The 17,450-nt window shown below is 40.3% G+C and overlaps 1 protein-coding gene across 1 annotated transcript in view; it reads left to right on the forward strand.

Annotated features, from left to right (window-relative positions):
• Positions 1-17,450, forward strand: part of COL4A6 (collagen type IV alpha 6 chain) — a 139,473-nt gene that overhangs the window by 45,459 nt on the left and 76,564 nt on the right. The window contains exon 3 of the mRNA XM_055818145.1: positions 5,766-5,849. Within this exon, the coding sequence (XP_055674120.1) occupies positions 5,766-5,849 (84 nt within the window). The remainder of the gene's footprint in view (positions 1-5,765; positions 5,850-17,450) is intronic.

The following is a 17,450-nucleotide window of genomic DNA, read 5'->3' on the forward strand; positions in this document are numbered from 1 at the left end:
TTTTGCATCCTCCAATTTTGCATGCTGGCATTTCTTAGAATCTATAATTTTCTAACAGTTTCCAATTTATTTTCCCACTGCTGCCACTTCTACTTTAACTTGCTCATGTTAAAGGTGATGGTTTTAACCTCTCAGCTGTCCTTTCACAAAATGTGCCCTCATCTCATTCCTCTGCTGCCTGTGGGTTCAGACTTCTAGCTGACTGAAATCATTGTCTTCAGCCAATAGATTTCAAGTCTTCTGCAGTTGATCCTTTGATACAGAATTAAGATGCAGAATTTTTGGTGCAGAGTTAAGTCCCAGTTCATGCATTTGAGCTGTGCCTCCTGGAAATCTCCCACTGAAGTCCTGTGCTGGTTTACTCCTGTCTGTGCTGCAGGTACCATTTTCTGTGGATTTGCAGGCAAGGCCTTTAAGATCATTTGCAGCTATTCTGTGGTCTTGTGTGTTGCTCTAGAGAAGCTGGAATGAACGTGTCTGGGACACCTCTTACGGCATCACAGCTGTTAGGTTTCTTTACTGTCTTTGGCTCCACTCCAGAACAAGCTGATGTCAGTGGAAAGATTTGAATGACACTCCATCTGTATGAATCAACTGTGTATAAATGCTTGATGGAGGTGCACCAGAAGCAGGAGAAGAAACTCATTCTTGCACTGACTCTTGTTTTTGAATGTCTTTTTAAAATAGTTTCTTGCTCAAATCAATACTTCTTCAATAAAATGGATTTTCCTACATTGAAATACTAGTGATTCTTATGTAAGCCCAAAATAACTCAATTAAAATCAGTATGTATGTTACTCGGTTTATTTTACAGGTATTTAAAGCTCAGAGAATGTATTTTTTTAACACTGCTGCTCTTTTATGTTTGTTTTCTGTTTTGAAAACCTTGGTCTGTTTCTAGCCAATGAAATTAAAACAGCTTAATTCATTTCAGTTATAATGGTGGCTTACCGCTATAACTAGTACCCTTATTTCTTTAATTCCTTTTGTTTCTGAGGAGCCATATTCATTGATCTGAAATATATATCAGAGCAGTTGAAAAAGCCTCTTCCCTGAATACATTGAACGGCCCATGTTTACCCGTTCAATTACCATCTATAAATGTTCGAATGACCTATGCATGCATTCATTTGAATGGAAAAATGTATTAAACCTTTTCAGAAGAGAAAACGGTGGCCTAGTATCTTATATGCAGCCTTTAGATTTGTATTCATAAATATTATTCACATGGCTGTTTGCTATTTAAGTAGCTTTGGGAGTGTCTGATGTCAGCTACTTCCCCTAAATAAAATGCTTAGGACATGTAACACCTGATTTGAGCCAACTGGCTTTGGTTTGCTTCCCTTCCAAACACTCTCATTCACAAGTGAGCAAAATGACTCCTCGTGCTGTGAAAAGGGATGTAGAAATACATTGCGAATGCAATTTTACACAAAATAGGGACATATTTTCAGTGTTTTGTAAACCTCAGTGAGAGTTTCATCCAGCTCCCAATATATTCAGTGGAAAGATTTCTTTTGACTTCAGTGGGATTTTGACTAGAACCATATTGGCAAACAACAGCACTGTGGGGGAGCAGCACTAGCGGTGGGGATGGAAAGAATCACTTCATTTTGCCCAGTCCTCTGCCACTGGGAAGGACCTGATTACCACCAGAGATGGGGGATTTCTGATGAGGTGCGCCTCAGTGCTGTGAGACAGCAACTGTTGCAAGGCAGTGACCTTAGAGGAATCCAGACCTGTGATGAAACACAGTTTTGTTACCAGTACTCACTCTTAGGAGGCAACTGGAACTGGCAGAACGGTAGGACCCAAAGGCTCATGCAAACGACTGTTGTAACAAAGTATAATCTGGGGGAAAAAATTATTGAAAGTTGAAATCTTTGAAGAATTTAAGGTTGAATAAATGTCTGGGAAAGGCATGGTGTCATTCCCTGGAGGCATAAAGCTATCTGCTGAGAATGTAAATGTAAGCTTAATTGTCAGAAATAGAGGTATATGTTGGCCAGAAATGAATCCAGATTTATGCTGCAAAATATGCATGTAATCATGGCAAAAGGTGTCTTGGTGCACTTCACTTGTAATTTCTTTGAACCAGATCCTAAAGTCTTAATAATACTTATGGCCAGAAATGACCTCTCAGCAGTGTGTTTGTTAAGATGGGACCAGTTTTTATGTGCTGAGCCCTTGCCAACTTAGAATTGCTAGCCCTTGTTCTTGTGGGGGACTTCAACCTACCGGGTGTCTTACTGGAAATATAATGCAGCGGAGAGAAAACAGTCTAGGAGGTTCCTGGATTGTGTGGAAGAGACCTTCCTTGACACAGCTGGAGCCAACCAGGGGAGATGGACTGCTGGACCTGCTATTTACAAACAGGGAAGGAGTGGTGGGTGATGATGTGGTTGGAGGATGACTTGGGCATAGCGATCATGAGATGTTGGAGTTCTTGATTTTTGGAAAAGTAAGGAGTGGGGTCAGCAGAACCGCTGCCTTGGACTTCCAGAGGTCTGACTTTGGCCTGTTTAAGAGCTTAGTTGACAGAGTCCCTTGGGAGATAGTTCTGAAAGGCCAAGGGCTCCAGGAAGGCTGGACATTCCTCAAGAAGGTGGTCTTAATGGCACAGGAGTGGGCTGTCCCCATGTGCTAAAAGATGAACTGGCAGGAGAGAAGACTAGCCTGGCTGAACAGAGAGCTTTGGCGGGAGTTCAGGAAAAAAAAGGAGAGTTTGCCACCTTTGGAAGAAGGGGCAGGCAGCTCTGGAGGGTTATAAGGATGTCACAAGGTTATGCTGGGTGAAGATCAGAGAGGCAAAAGCCCAGCTAGAACTTGGGCTAGCCACTGCCGTGAACGATAACAAAAAATGTTTTTACAAATAAACCAGAAACAAAAGGAGGACAGAGGATGATCTGCATCCTCATTTGATGCGGCAGGGAACATTGCCACAAAGGATGAGGAAAAGGCTGAGGTGCTTAATGCTTTCTTTGCCTCAGCCTTCTATAGCCAGACCAGCTTCTCTCTGGGTACTCAGCCCCTGAGCTGGAAGCCAGGGACGAGGAGGAGCAGAATGAAGTCCCCACAGTCCAGGAGGAAATGGTCAGTTACCTGCTGCTCCACTGAGACATGCACAAGTCTATGAGGCCAGATGGGATCCACCCAAGGGTACTGAGGGAGCTGGCGGAGGAGCTCACCAAGCTGCTCTCCATCATTTGCCAACATCCCTGGCTAACTGGTGAGGTCCCAACAGACTGGAGGTTAGCCAGTGTGATGCCTGTCTACAAGAAGTGCAGAAAGGAGGATCCGGGGACTCCAGGCCTGTCAGCCTGACTTCAGCCCCTGGGGGGGCTGGCTGGGCCGGCTGGGCAGGAGCCAGCCCTGTGCCCAGGTGGCCACGGGGGCCAGCAGCAGCCTGGCTGGTGTCAGGAGCAGTGTGGCCAGCAGGGCCAGGGCGGTGCCCGTCCCCCTGTGCTGGGCCCTGGTGCGGCCGCCCCTCGAGCCCTGGGGGCAGGTTTGGGCCCCTTGCTATAACAGGGGTGTGGAGGTGCTGGAGCCTGTCCGGAGATGGGCAGCGGAGCTGGGGAAGGGTCTAGAGAGCAAGTCCCGTGAGGATCAGCTGAGGGAACTGGGGTTGTTTAGTCAGGAGAAGAGGAGGCTTAGGGGGACCTTATTGCAGGTGGGGTTGGTCTCTTCTCCCAGATAACGAGCAAGAGGACCAGAGGAAACAGCCTCAAGTTATGTCAGGGGAGGTTTAGATTAGATGTTAGGAAAAATGTCTTCACTGAAAGGGTGGTCAAGTATTGGAACAGGCTGCCCAGGGAGGTGGTGGAATCACCATCCGTGGAAGTGTTCAGAAGACCCGTAGATGTGGTGCTTAGGGATGTGGTTTAGTAGTGGCCTTGGCAGTGCTGGGTTAATGGTTGGACTTGATGATCTCAAAGGTCTTTTCCAAACTAAATGATTCTATGATTGCAGACTCAAGTTTGTGCTGATCATTCCTGTTCTGAGCAGATAGTTTGGAGATACTCTTACAGTCTATTATATAACCTCTAGATACTGTTTTTCTGCTCATCTTTGGGGTTTTGGAGGTTTTGTGGTTTTTTGGGGTTTTTTTTGGTTTTACCTTCACTGCATTAAGCTTCCTTTTATTTCCTGCTGCCAAGAGTCAGCATTGCTTACATTGTGTTTCCTGTTACGATGCCTCTCTTGCAATGTATTGTGCTTTCTCTGTTCTGCTCAAGTATTGTGTTAGGTCCTACCTTAGGATGTTAATCAGTAGTCCAAAAGCCCCATATTTAATGGGATCTCATCTGAACAAAACTGTCAAAAACTCTGCAAAAATAGTTTTGGTTTGTTTTTTTTTAAATATGTGATGCCTCTTAGAATTGCTTGAAGTTTTTTATGACTATTTTGCTGCAAGAGATAATGCTCCCTTCAGGCTAGGGAAGTATGGGAGGCTGGATTTAAGGTTTTTTGTTAGTATCTGTTCATTCGATGCTGCCTTAAAACCAGAGGTGTTTAATTTTGCAAAATTGTGTGAATATCAGTGTGTATAGAGGGGTTGTGATTTATCTTTAGCAGAAAACTTACCAAGTGATGTCAAAGTAGTTACTTTCTTTGAGAAAGCTGATGTGAAGAAGTTCAAAAGTACATGAGAAACTTGCATGAATCGCCTTTCATTTTTCACGTTCCTTGCCGACAGATGTCAGGAAATTTTAAAGGCTTTAAAAATATTTTCTGTGAATGCTTTTACTAAGGAAATGTTCAGTGCTAGTCTGAACTTGTTTCAGCACTTAGTTTGGTCATCTTGATACGGAGACCTTAAATGTTTATTCCTTTCATAGTTCTAAAACATAAGGACTGTACCTGAGCACACTTGACTGTGAAAATTTCCTTAGAGAGGGGTGTTCTTAATTGGTGGCTAAATGTGCTAAATTGAATGGTGAAGTTTCTTAACTTTTTTCTATGACTGTTACGCTGTTGTCAGTAGTGTTGCAGGCTTTTGGCAGTCGAGTATTTCAAGCCTGTTGAGCATGGGAGGGAGTGGGTCAAACTCTGAACTAAACTCATGTAATTGACTTGCACGTACTGTCACAATCTGTATTAGCTGGGAAATCAGTTCCTCATATAGGGACTTCAGATTTACATAAATATTGTAATTATCCTTGAAATAACTAATGGTAGTGCAGCAAATTCAGAATATGTATTTTCAGATTAATTCCAAATCCATGGTGGTTTCCTACTGCCTTCCTTATATATCTATTCTTAGTTAAAAATACCACCTTCTTTTATCCAAGAGTTTCTCTGTTCTTGTGGCTCAGGGGGTGCAGCTACTTGGTCTTAGAAATGTGCAAGGATCACGAAGTTAAATTTCTCTTGGTAGTTCTCATTGGTGTAGAGATATTTGGGTATGCAGGATGGCTGAGGCACAAGTTGTAATTATTGATTGTGATCCTAGTCCAATAGTATACTGAGCATCTCAAAACATCGGCTAGTTTTGTGGGGTTTCGTAGCTCTAGAAAGCACTCTTCACCTTGCAGAATAGCACCAACTGTACTCAAAGGATCTCTAAGCCAACTTTTCCTGTCTATTTGGTGATTCTGAAGATGACCCGATTGTGGAGAAATTAAAATGTAACTATATTTTGTGACTTATTTCCCAGCAAACTCAGATGACAAATGCATTTTAGTTAAGCGTTTTAATTGAAGAAGTTCTTCAGCCGACAAATAGTTACAAAATTAAATTTTCTACTTTCTTTTTTTTCTTAATAGGGTGGAAAGAAGTCTTACAGTGGGCCATGTGGAGGTCGTGATTGCACCGCTGGATGCAAATGTTTTCCAGAGAAGGGTGCGCGGGTAAGTTTGTTTTCACTAAGACATCTTGTCCTTGTATCTCTTATCAGTCTTTTAATAAATAAATAAATAAACAAACCCCAGGTTAACATGTGTATTTCTCAATCTAATGACTTCATGAAACAAGAGAAATAATGAAGACCAGCTGCATTTCAAATGTCCATGGCCAAGATTTCAAAAGCTGTTCTAAAGGTTTACAAATTGCTAGCTTTGCAATGAGTCTTGAATGGAATCTCATTTCTTTATGTGATCTAAGCCTTAGTTTAAAAAGTCAGATGTTTTTTAAGTAGATTAGAACAGTTACAAAGGAAAATCAAAGTACTGTGGGCTTCCAGTACAGATTTTGCCCAGTCCTTACTGTAATAGCTTCTGTTTGTTTGTGGCAATGGTTTTGACTTGGTGTTTGCTTATGAAGGAACAATAACTCTGAATGAATTTATGCATTTCCCTTGGAGAAAGTCTTCTGTTTAACTGAAGCCTCTCTCTTGGAAGTCTGCATCTGAAGCAACCAAACATTTAAGCAGGTTTTCTGTAAAAAAAATTTAATTTGTTTTTATTGTATGAAAAGGTTATAACTCTTACCTTAAGACAGGAAACAACCAGCTGCATCAAGATAATGCAGAGCTATCGACTTCACTGTGCTTTCAATCATAATGTTAATTTTTGTCCAGGCACAATCTACTTAATATTTTCTCTTAAGGTCTCTGAGGTATTTTAGCATATATCAAAACGAATCTTACAGATTTTGCTTACAGAGATGAAAGGAGGAAAGAGCTGCATTGTAGGTGCTTGAATTAACTTGGAAGGGCTTAAGGAGAATAGAGATAATACGAGTTTTCTTGTTTAATAAAGCAGTTATTCTTGCTGCAATCATATTGAAAAGTCATTCTCTAAGGCAAAACAAAAGAAATTAAGTTATATTTAAACACTGGCAATCCTAATTTTTTCCCCTGTGTGTTTCAGTGACACAGTATGGGTAAATTCAAGGCATCACTTTCTAGGACTGAACTTAGGAAAATGTTGCTATTTAGAAATTAGTGTCAGCATGGGCTTAAATGTTTCCCTAATTGCAGACAGACTTGAGCATGAATTCTTAATTGATAACTGATGATATGTTTGCTCTGAAAGTACAAAACTTCTTTCAAGTCATCGTGTGGCAGAGTGAAAACATGTCTAAACAGATAGGCGGAAGAACTTTGCAAGGAAGTTCTCATCATGACCTAGAATATGAGCTAAAGCTAATTGCTTAATACCTTTTGTGATTAGTTACAGTAAGGGACAGACCTAGTTTGGTTCTGGAACACAATATCCTGTAAATACTTTGACCTTTAGATGGCAATGAGCATCATTCTTCTGTCTCTTTACATTCCCGGGGTCCAACTTGATTGTTTGAACTGGCCACAACACTGTTGACCTTGCAGTTTGAGCTCTTGGCATCTCTTTTGTTAAGATGTCACAAAGATTTTAGGCTGTTTTCATTGCTGACCTGAGAACTCATTTGGCTTTTAGCTTCTTTCTTACATGACCTGTGTCGGTAGGCATTTTCAGTCCTTCAAACACGTGTTCCATCTTACCGAGACCTGTCCGTGGAGTAAACTGTCTGCTAGAAGTGGTAATCTTCTCCTTTTACAACACTACTTCCATCAAGCCATGCTGAGCACTGCTGACACCTTCTTGGACATCTGCAGGCAGCTACTTGAGTCCTGCCAGAGGATAAGGAGGTGACTGGCTGAACTGGGAAAGGGAATGGTGTGATTATGTGTCCTACAGCACAGCTTGTTTCTTGGAGGAGACTGTACAGCCTGAGGCTAATTCCTTGGCTTCCTGCCTAGCTTCTCCTCCATTGCTGCAAAAACTTTTAAGTTCAGAACAGGCAAATAGGAGACAGGACTTTGCCAACGCCCTGTATCCATATTTATTTTTTTTAAAAAAAGTTGCAGCTGTCAATTTTGCACAATTAACCACATCAGAATAAAGCTAAGCTTTCTTTTTAAAAGAAAGAAATAGCTAAAAAACACAATAAAAGTGACAATAAACTGACAGCTCAATGAAAATAATATAGACAGTGTCCTTAAATGTCCTCCTCCCTGGGTGCACTTCTGATCAGATCCAGCTATGATGCACTTGTTTCTGACCAGATACTTAATATATTTAGGCAATAAAAATGTCAGAAGTGCCAAAGACTCACTGCCTGATTAGTGAAAGATATTTCTAGAAATAGGAAGTAGGCATGTAGAACCCCTATGTCCCGTGTTCTTTTTTTGCACTTTTTAGTGCATATGCAAGGTATTAAAAAAACAAAACCACAAAAAAACCAAACAAAAAACCTTCCCTAACCCCATCAAACCATCACAAAGTATAACCTCCTTATCTTTAAGATGGAGCTTGGTAGAAAACTTATCTCTATAAAATGAGTCAGTGTTTTGTGAGATAGATTTTTAGAAGGAAGGGTGGTGCAGTGTCTAGTGGCCACTTAGAGAGCTTTTCTAGGGTTGTGGTAAGGCATATCTCCTACAAGAGCAAAATTTCATTTCTGTTGGTTGTCCCAATGGCTTGCATTAACTTCTAAAAGCTGTAATGCTAGCTGATACCCATTTTAGGGTGTTCAGTGAAGTTTAACATGGTCCAGTTTACTGTGAAGTCTGCACAAAGAGAAATCTCTTATGGAAACATCCTTCATCTTAGCCAGTGATTCAGAATTGGTCCTTGTACCTAATGATAAATTAATGAAAAGCTTGGTTCTCTGTAATTCAATGGCAAAACTCCTGGGCCACATTTCAGCCATTCTCCCCGCTTTATCAGTTCTTACCTTATAAAAACTCATGGGTAACAACAGTCCAGGGATTTGTACAGAAGGCCAGTTCTTAGTGGAGTGTTACCATCACTGAAGATCCCAGCTGGGACCTTTTCTGGAGGTTTTCTTAGAGGTCAAATAGAAGATTAAACTGAGTTTATGGCTCTTACTAAAGTGCTTAGGAAGATATCTAGTTAAGTTTACATGTCATATGACAGTTTTAGAGTAAATGTAATGGCAAGATAAGCCCACCAAACTGATTTTGGCCAGTTCTAAATCTAGGAAATTTGGATATGGTTGTTCAGTTTCCCTAAACTGCATTGTTAAGAGCTTATACTGACTTTAATATGAAATCTAATATAATGCTGTGCAAAGAAAATGCCAGGTAGCATCACGGAGAATGTGAGAGCCCCTACCTACAGCTGACGTTTCTAGGTAAATGTTTTGGACTTCTAAATCTCTGTGTCCATGCTCCCGTTCTTCTGACCAGCTGAGATACCAACTATCAAACTAGTACAACAAGGCAATTTCAAAGGGAAGTCTGCTGTGTTGTAGCTGAGCTACCCAAATGTACCCTGGTGCGTGCAATCTTCTGGGGGAGACAGCACGAGCACAAACTTAAACTTATTGAACCCACTTCTGCATACAAGTGTTATACACAGTCCTCTTCCAGAACAAGAACTGATAGGTAGAAAAAGTGCTTTGTATTAAACTGAAGCACAAGAGGGAAGGTGGAAAAAGCAACCATATTAAATTATGATGTAAATGAGGAAGTGAATGCAAATTCTGATGCTAGTTTCTATCTAGTGAAAGATTGGATTTCTAAGGTGTATAGTTCCTGTGTAGGTGAGTGATCTGCAGCTAGAATATTTTTGGGACTGTCAGAAGAAGTTATTGTGTTTAAAAAAAAACAATAGTTTTTCACTCCCCTTTCTCCCGTTTGATCCACATTTTATAGGCAGGCATGATGCCCTTTGAAACTTTCATGCTGTGTTGCTGGCTGTCTTGCTAGGAAATGCACTGCAGATAAGTCAGCAGTGACCGGGCCAGCATTTTCTCTTATTTGCAGTGTTTCAAGAAGCACTATATAGTAGCCATACTGCACCATTTCATCTTTGCAGCTCATTTACATTTGTTTATGATAGTGTTAGCTTTTTTGTTTTTATATACTGTCATCTGCTTTCAAACACTTACAAAGATAAACTAGCAGACACAGTCCTTGTTGCATGTATATCTTCTCCTGATGCCTGTTCACTTATCTTGGAATTTATAACAACATTAGCGTTTGTTTTAAACTTTGCTCAACATGTGCTGGAGCTCTTCAGCTGATACTAATCTTTCATTTTTCCATTCTGTTTAAGTCTTGTCCTTACCTCCCCCACCAAAAGATTTTCAAGGGAAAAAATTCAGAAATTGTTTCAAAGGCTCCACAAAGTACTTGGCAGAGACAAGCTTGCCTTGTCCCAGGCAGCTTTTACAGCTTAGAATTGCTGTAAATTGGGAGAGCTAGATGTTACCAATTATATTTTATTTTTTCCTATGATATGTGATCATGTCAAATAATGTGTATATATCTTATGCATCATGTATTCTTTAAAGCTCATTAAAATATGATGGTATGATCAGTTAGAAAACTATTGATGGCATTATAGAACCTCTTTCCTGTCTCAGAAAAAATCCACACAGGCTATTTCGGCCAACTGTTGGTTTTGGACAGGAGTGTGTCTGTAGAATGAGTCAGGGTTCTGAGGACATGGTGGGACACTTTACACTAAACAGAGTCTGGTCCCATGAAGTGAAGGACCACTGGGGTGCATCAGGTATGCTGTGGACCCCATCTCCTGACCTAGCCTTACTCAAAAGAAATCCTATGTACTTCAAGGCTACACTGCATTGTGAAGGAGAGCACAGTAAGTAGGAGGGATTGAGTAAGATTGGGAGATTTTGCCCAAAAATGCAGTCACTATCTGAAATAAAGGCTAGTGTACCCAGTGATATATGATATTCGACAGGTTTTCTCTGAGCTTGAAATGATAACAGTAAATGTAGTGTGAATTATCTGTGGGCAATCAAAAGAGTTTTTGATAGAATTACTGCAAATCAAACAAGCTAGAAAAGATAGACGGATCCCCAATATCCATGCACTGAACAGTGTAACGTGAGGTCAGAATTTTGGATGATTTAATCTAATTGTTATCTAGCATAAACTGATGTCGCATTGGCAAGAGATCTTAGTTTAACTTTTGTCTGGAACTAATCCCCTCAACTTAATACTGGGTGTACAAAGTGCCTCTCTTGTGATAATTAGTTGAAGATTGGTTGACATTTCTTTGCTGTGAAATTGTAATAATTACAACGTGTATTTTTTAATGTTTGCTGAATTCTGCTTTGGCTGGTTAAACACTAATTGGAACAGTTTAGGGATTTCCTGATGAAACACAATTTCTTTGGAGGTCTTGACTCAACAAAATGAATTTTTTTTGCAGAAGTGTTTTACACAAACATATTTGCTGGAGACAAAATTCTGTTAAGCTGTTGGTTCAAACTTCTCTCTGTTTCTATGTGACTTCCTACTACCTGGCTTGACAAGCACTGCAGGACATAGTGATGCCATTTCAATATCTGTGGCCTGCAGGCTGGCCTGCCATATCAATTAAAATCAAGCCAGACTATGAGATGTTGACATTTCCTTCAAACGGACAGTGCCAAGATATGACCAGTTCTAAATGTTGTCTTAGTTCACCTAACCACAAATAATCAGTCTGGTAGAGGTAATACTGAGAAAACTATGTAGGTATTTTTATAAAGATCTTTTCACATCCAAGAGAATGAAGGATTATTGCATTATCGCAGTTCTTGAGAAATGTTGGCCATTTAACAGTGGTCGTAATTGCTGGTTCCTGTAGTATCTTTCAGCTTGGTCAAGCAAGACAGCATGCAGTAGCAAATGCCACTGAATTTCATGTACAGGAACATGGAATCAAGTTCTCTAGTTAGTGTGAGCTTAGAAAAGGAGGTTAGATAATTCAGGTAGGGACAAAATTTTGCTTAATTCTGCAGTGAGTTCATCATCCAGTTTAAAACGATCTGTGAAGCCATGCTTTCTGGCTTTCTTTCCTTGTTACCTTCACCCAAAGATTTGTGTATAGGATCCTTCCTCTTAGAAATAGGTATAGCAGATTATTTTTTGCTGTTGCCAAAGAACCCAAAACTTTGGATGAGGCTACATGTATGTTTTGTCATAATTTCTGATTTATTGCAGGTTCTTCTTTCCCCTTGCTTTATAGGCAACCTCCAGTCCAATTGCTGTGCCGCAGTCCCTGAAAATACTTCGTTAAAATTTTGTATCCAAACCTCAAGGGCTTGGATCTGGTAGCTTTCACAATTCCTCTCTTCCGTTTTTCTATTTATTCATTCATTGTCTCAGTATAGTGAGCTGTTTTTCTTTTGTCTCCCTCTGCCATCAGCTATATGTCCCATCAGACCTGCACGAGTGTCCTTACAAATGTCTCACTGTGCTGGAAGCCAATGTCCTGTTTCTAATGAAGTCCTGCTTTTCCTCCTCTTCTCTTTGCTGTGTCAACACCAGCATCTTTTCAGTCAATGAGCTGTCTTAGATGCCATCCTTGACTTGTCTCTTCATGACATGTTATGATCAATTTCTGACAGTCTCTAAAATATGTCTAATTCAGTTTCTTTCCTGTCTACACATCAACAATTCACATTTCTTCTGTCTAGAGCAGAAGAAGCTACAGTCTCCTCTCTGACTGGTGTCTGGAAACACTGCTCATAAACTATTGTCCTGACCTGCTTTTCTGTGGTTTATCTCTCTGTATCTTTTAGTTGTATCTGAAGATGAAAGTCTTGGACTTTTGTGTGATGTCTACCTCATGTAAGAGACTTGATCAGCCTGTCGGATTTCTCTCCTTTCCTCATCATTCTTTCTATACCAGCTGATTGTCTGATATCTTGGGTTGAACTCTAAAGTGGACTGACTGCAGCGTAACTGAGCGTGCACAGCAGCTTAGGAAGGCAGGCAGGCTGCTGTGTACCGAGGCTTCTGCACACTAGCAATCAGCCAGCAACTAGACCCTTCCCCTCCAAATGTCAATGTAAGAGCTTGTTTTAAATTATTTTGATGTGTTGCAATTTTGACAATATTGCAGTACTTTCACCCTTAGTCAATAATGGTCATGGAACATATGTAAATTATGTCTAATTTGTGTTCAAATCCCCTTCTGGTTAAACAAATAAAATGCCATCATTTGATTTGGGAAGAGGATTATCTATAATGTTGAAAAATTTTGACCATCTGTTCACTGTCATTAAAAAGTTTTGGCAATATTTGGAGAGAAAATGAGGTAATAGTTAATTCAAACAACTTATGTGCCAGCTGCTTTTTTAACAACTGCCAAGATTATTACTAACTTTGCCAATGTGGCGTTAAGCAATTATTGTACGTGTCCTCCTGACCCAACCTAAATACATTTGAGTCTGGCCCTCTAATGAGAACCACATCATGTACTAACTAAAACAACATAAACAAAACCGATCTCGTTGCATTTGAAAGTGTCCCTTATGCAATGGGTATCAAGACTAAACCTGTTCATATGTACAGTCTTAAATCATCCTTCATAATCTTGAGTACATTTGTGAAGACTTCTCAAGGGGACAGGCACCCATCTTATCTTACAGACGTCGTAGCATTCAGTAATGGTGATCAACTGTGTTCAAGCAGGCTAACCAAGGAGTCTCTGGTAGCAGATCATGTTTCCATGATTTATTTTGCACTTTGGCCAAAAGGACGTGTGCACTAAATGAGGCTAAATATATTCTAGGAAACGTATCCCATTAAGAAGATTTCCACAGCTTTGAAAACGAACCAGAAACCGTAGCATTGCTGTATCCCCAGGGTGCCTGAGGTGACTCTGTGACCTGAAACTGTTTCTAAATCTGCCTGCAAGGGCAGCATATTTTGTAATTGCAGTGGGGACCTGTGTTTACTTTTGAAATCAACCAGAACGTGGGTCCTCAGACTGTGTTCCATAGAGCACTTCCAGATGGCTTGGAAAAGCCCAGCAAAGGAGTATCCTTCACTGTTCAAGTGATTGTGCTTCATGTGAGTTGTAAATCAGGATTTTAAAGTCTTTCCAGTGTTTTGGGAGCAAATGGAGCATTTAAAAAGCTCCTTGCTGCATCCTGCAATGCTGTGAATTGTCTTAGCTTGAGAAGAAGTTCTGTAGTCTTGCTATACAGTGAATGTCTTTTCCGTTTCTCCTTTCTAGCCTGAAAAAAAAAGTCTCTGATTTTCTCAAATTGTGCTTCTCAAATGTGAGGTGTTTATTGGTATGGACTTAAGCTGAGATGGCTACTGAAAGCCACGTGGTCAGCTGGTGGTAGAGTCAGATTGCCCTGCCCGTGTACTGTGATATGCCCTCCTCATCTGAAGACGCAGTAAACCAGGTTTCTCTCTGTTCTGATGGTGGCATTGTGAGCTGAGTGTGCAGGCATGTTGCCCTGGAATAGAGACTTTCTAACTTCCTGCTTATACAAGCTGCCACAGCTACCATTAGTAATACGGGTGAGTAAAGTACTGTTCCCTTTGAAGCCAATGCCATCACTCCCACTGATTTCATTTTATGTGTGTAGACAGATGGGAGGACAAAACCAGACCAGCCTTCTCCCTCCTTCTTTGCAGCACTGCCATGACTGGCCTTCTGTTCCAGCTTTGTATCTGTGGCACTTTCTCAAAGACCCAAAACGACGAGTTGTGTTGCAGATTTGATCCATATGGACAAACCAAAGAGTTCAACAGCAGTTTCCTAGTAACCCCCCTGCTTCCTAAATACTGGAGAGTAAAAACATCCCCATATCCATTTTTTTTTTTTTAAGTCTTTTCTTAAGTTGTTAAGCCTTTCTTGGCTTTAGAATGGAGTGCTTGACAAATCTGTGATGTTTACTTGCCATGTGACTCCTTAGACCAGGACTAACATCTGCCCTTAAGTTTCTCTTGTTCATTCGTTTATTCAGAATAGGTGAAGAGTTGTAAATGTCCTTAAAGTTGTTTTCTGTCAGCCACTTCACCGTGCAGTCAGAAAGACAACTAAGAATTCCTGTGGAAAGAAAACTCTCTGTGGTGTCCTGCCCAGGACAGGAAAAGCAAATGTTAACATGAGTCTTTGAAACACATGAAACACAGCTGTAGGATTTTTTCTGATGAGTCCTGCAATGATGTCTCAGTTAAAAGGAAGTGGTTAAAGCCCTCTTACATGTGAAAAGTGGCACAGGACTTTGCCCTTTCCTCCCCAAGCAGTTAACAGACAAGAAGAGGTAACTTATATCATGCCTTGAAATTACCCGATCGGCATTTTCTTCCATCACGTTCTACATAATTCGCGTATGGGATTTGCCACCTAGACTGTGTCTTAGTAGCCTTTTTCTCCAGGTTAAGTTCTCTTTAATACTTCATTTTCTTCATACCTGTCTCCTCTCACCCCATCCCAAAACCTGGCCATCTTCTAATTCAGTGTGATTGTTTCAGAGTGTTCCTGGTAATATTTTTTTTTTTTAAAGCTTCTTAAAATGAGTAGAGATACCTTTTGTGGAAACGAGTTTTTTTTAAAGAGTTTCCATTGGCAGTGGCTGAAAGGTGTGACAGATTTTCAGTGTGATCTCTTGAGTAGGTCAGCCTCTTGGAAGCAGAAGGATCAGAGAACCGATCTATGAGTAAGGCCCAGTTCTAAGAGATTTGGCCGACAGGTTAGGAGCCATGAAAACAGCCGACAGCAGGGATTACTACAAAGCAAACTTAATTAGGCAACAGATAGGCAGGAAGTACGCCAGTCATGGAGCCTGCAGCCAGATAGAGCACACAATGAAGATGGTTAACCAGGCAAAAGTGTGTTTGTAGTGGTAAAAGAGGCTGTAGTGCCAATTAGTTGGAAGCAAAGCCAAGTGCATGGGTCCCCCAGGCTAGCTGTCAATCCCTGTTTTCTGGGAAAAATGTGCAGTATTTTCAGTGCGAATCACAGCTTTTCTTGATAGAAGATCATACATTTCAGAAGACAGGAGAACATCCTGAAATTTCTCAGCTTTCCATGGTGAGTGAGGTTGAAAAGCTGTTTGGAGACAGTTTCTCTGCTTCAGAAGAGAAAAGGACCTGTATACCTACAGCAAAAGAGTAAGACCTATGAAGTAACTGTAGGTTAATGCTTCTTTTTGACTCTGGTATATAACAGCTCTTGTACCTGTAATGGAAATAACTAGTCATTATTTGAATTTGGCAAAGGTAATACAAGAAGAAAAATAAGAAAGGGAGTCTGAATTACAATGCCATGTATGCATTATTGGTGCGATACAGTTTATTTCAAAATTAGTTTTTATTCCTTAGAATCATCTGGAGGATTCTGGAGTGTGTTACCTGATCCCTCTGTATGGCAGTGTCTGGCAAGTTTAAAACAAAAGATGACTTGTCAATGGGCTATTTTGTGAGTAGGTGGGAATTACTCTAGGGGCATGAAATAATGAGAGGGAACAGTTTGATCATCCAAGAAGTAAAAAAAAGTCAGTGATTTTAGGAAATGAAAAAGAACTGAAAAGCTTAGTCTATGCCCAAGCTTCATCAGCATTACAAAGGTTATCAGAATAAACGCAAGATTGGTACAAATAGGCTATAGCTTGTTCGTGAATGATAGGCTAGGAAAACGGGAAGAAGCCATCTCCTTGTGAATGCGGAACGTGTGTGCTTGCTGGTGTCCAGGAGAACATCAGGACTGACTTTCTGAACATCTGATGATGAAGAAAATGAAAGGAACGAAACCCAGGGATTGTTATTGCAATAGGCGTCTCATGTAAGAGATCTGACTAGGAAGAAAAAGGAATGATAGCTTTAATTTGGACAAATAAAGGAACATCCAAATAACAGAACATAGTAGGAATAAGGGATGAACAAATAGCATTCATGATACAGAACAGTCTGGCTGAGAATCTGGTGTAAGTATAAATCGTACTAAAAATAGCTTTAACATGATGGGGCACATAGCCCTTAAGAAAGATGAGGGAACAGTGGGCAGGAATGGTACATTCTGACCTTGTGTGTAGGAATGAGAGTGCAGCATGGCTGAGGGGAAAATAGCAGTTTCTAAAAGATCCTGTATGAAGGACTCCCAGGTTTCTTAAGCGTGGAAAAAGAGAGGTGCTGGTAAAACAAGATAAAGAAGAGTATTAACCTTTCCCTCGACCTAACTCTGCAAAAATAGGAGGAAAACTCAGGTGTTTGCCAGTCTCCTTTTAAGCTGTTGACTGGGGGTGTTTTCGCTGCTGCTCTCCAATAAGTCATAAATCCATTAGACAGAACAAGCATATTTTCACAGCTATCTGATGTTAAGCTGATTTTATGGGTGACATATTTCATTGAACTTCTGGATTACCAACATAGAAAACTTGGAGGAAAGGTGTGAACTGCAACAAGAAAGAGAAACCTGAGTTGTATCTCGTATCTTGTCTAGTTACTTGATTTGGAAAAAGGAATGTTTTAGTAGTCTGAAAAGTAGCTTAGAACAAATGTCCTTAATAATGGATAATTTTTGAAAGGTTTTTTTTTGTTCTTTTTCTCAAAACAGCGGCATTGCCGAAACTAATAAACAGAAAGTCACGCTAATTTAAAGGTGTATGGTTTTAATCCATAATAAATACAGTACAAACAATGCACAACTTTTGAAGGACTATAAAAAAAGAAATCTCTGGTTGTCTCTTAAAGCTTCTTGTACTTTTTAAAAAAAGATCAAAGAAAGCTCTGTAATAAAATGACT

The sequence above is a fragment of the Falco peregrinus genome, chromosome 13 (genome assembly GCF_023634155.1).
Source record: "Falco peregrinus isolate bFalPer1 chromosome 13, bFalPer1.pri, whole genome shotgun sequence".
Classification (NCBI taxonomy): domain Eukaryota; kingdom Metazoa; phylum Chordata; class Aves; order Falconiformes; family Falconidae; genus Falco; species Falco peregrinus.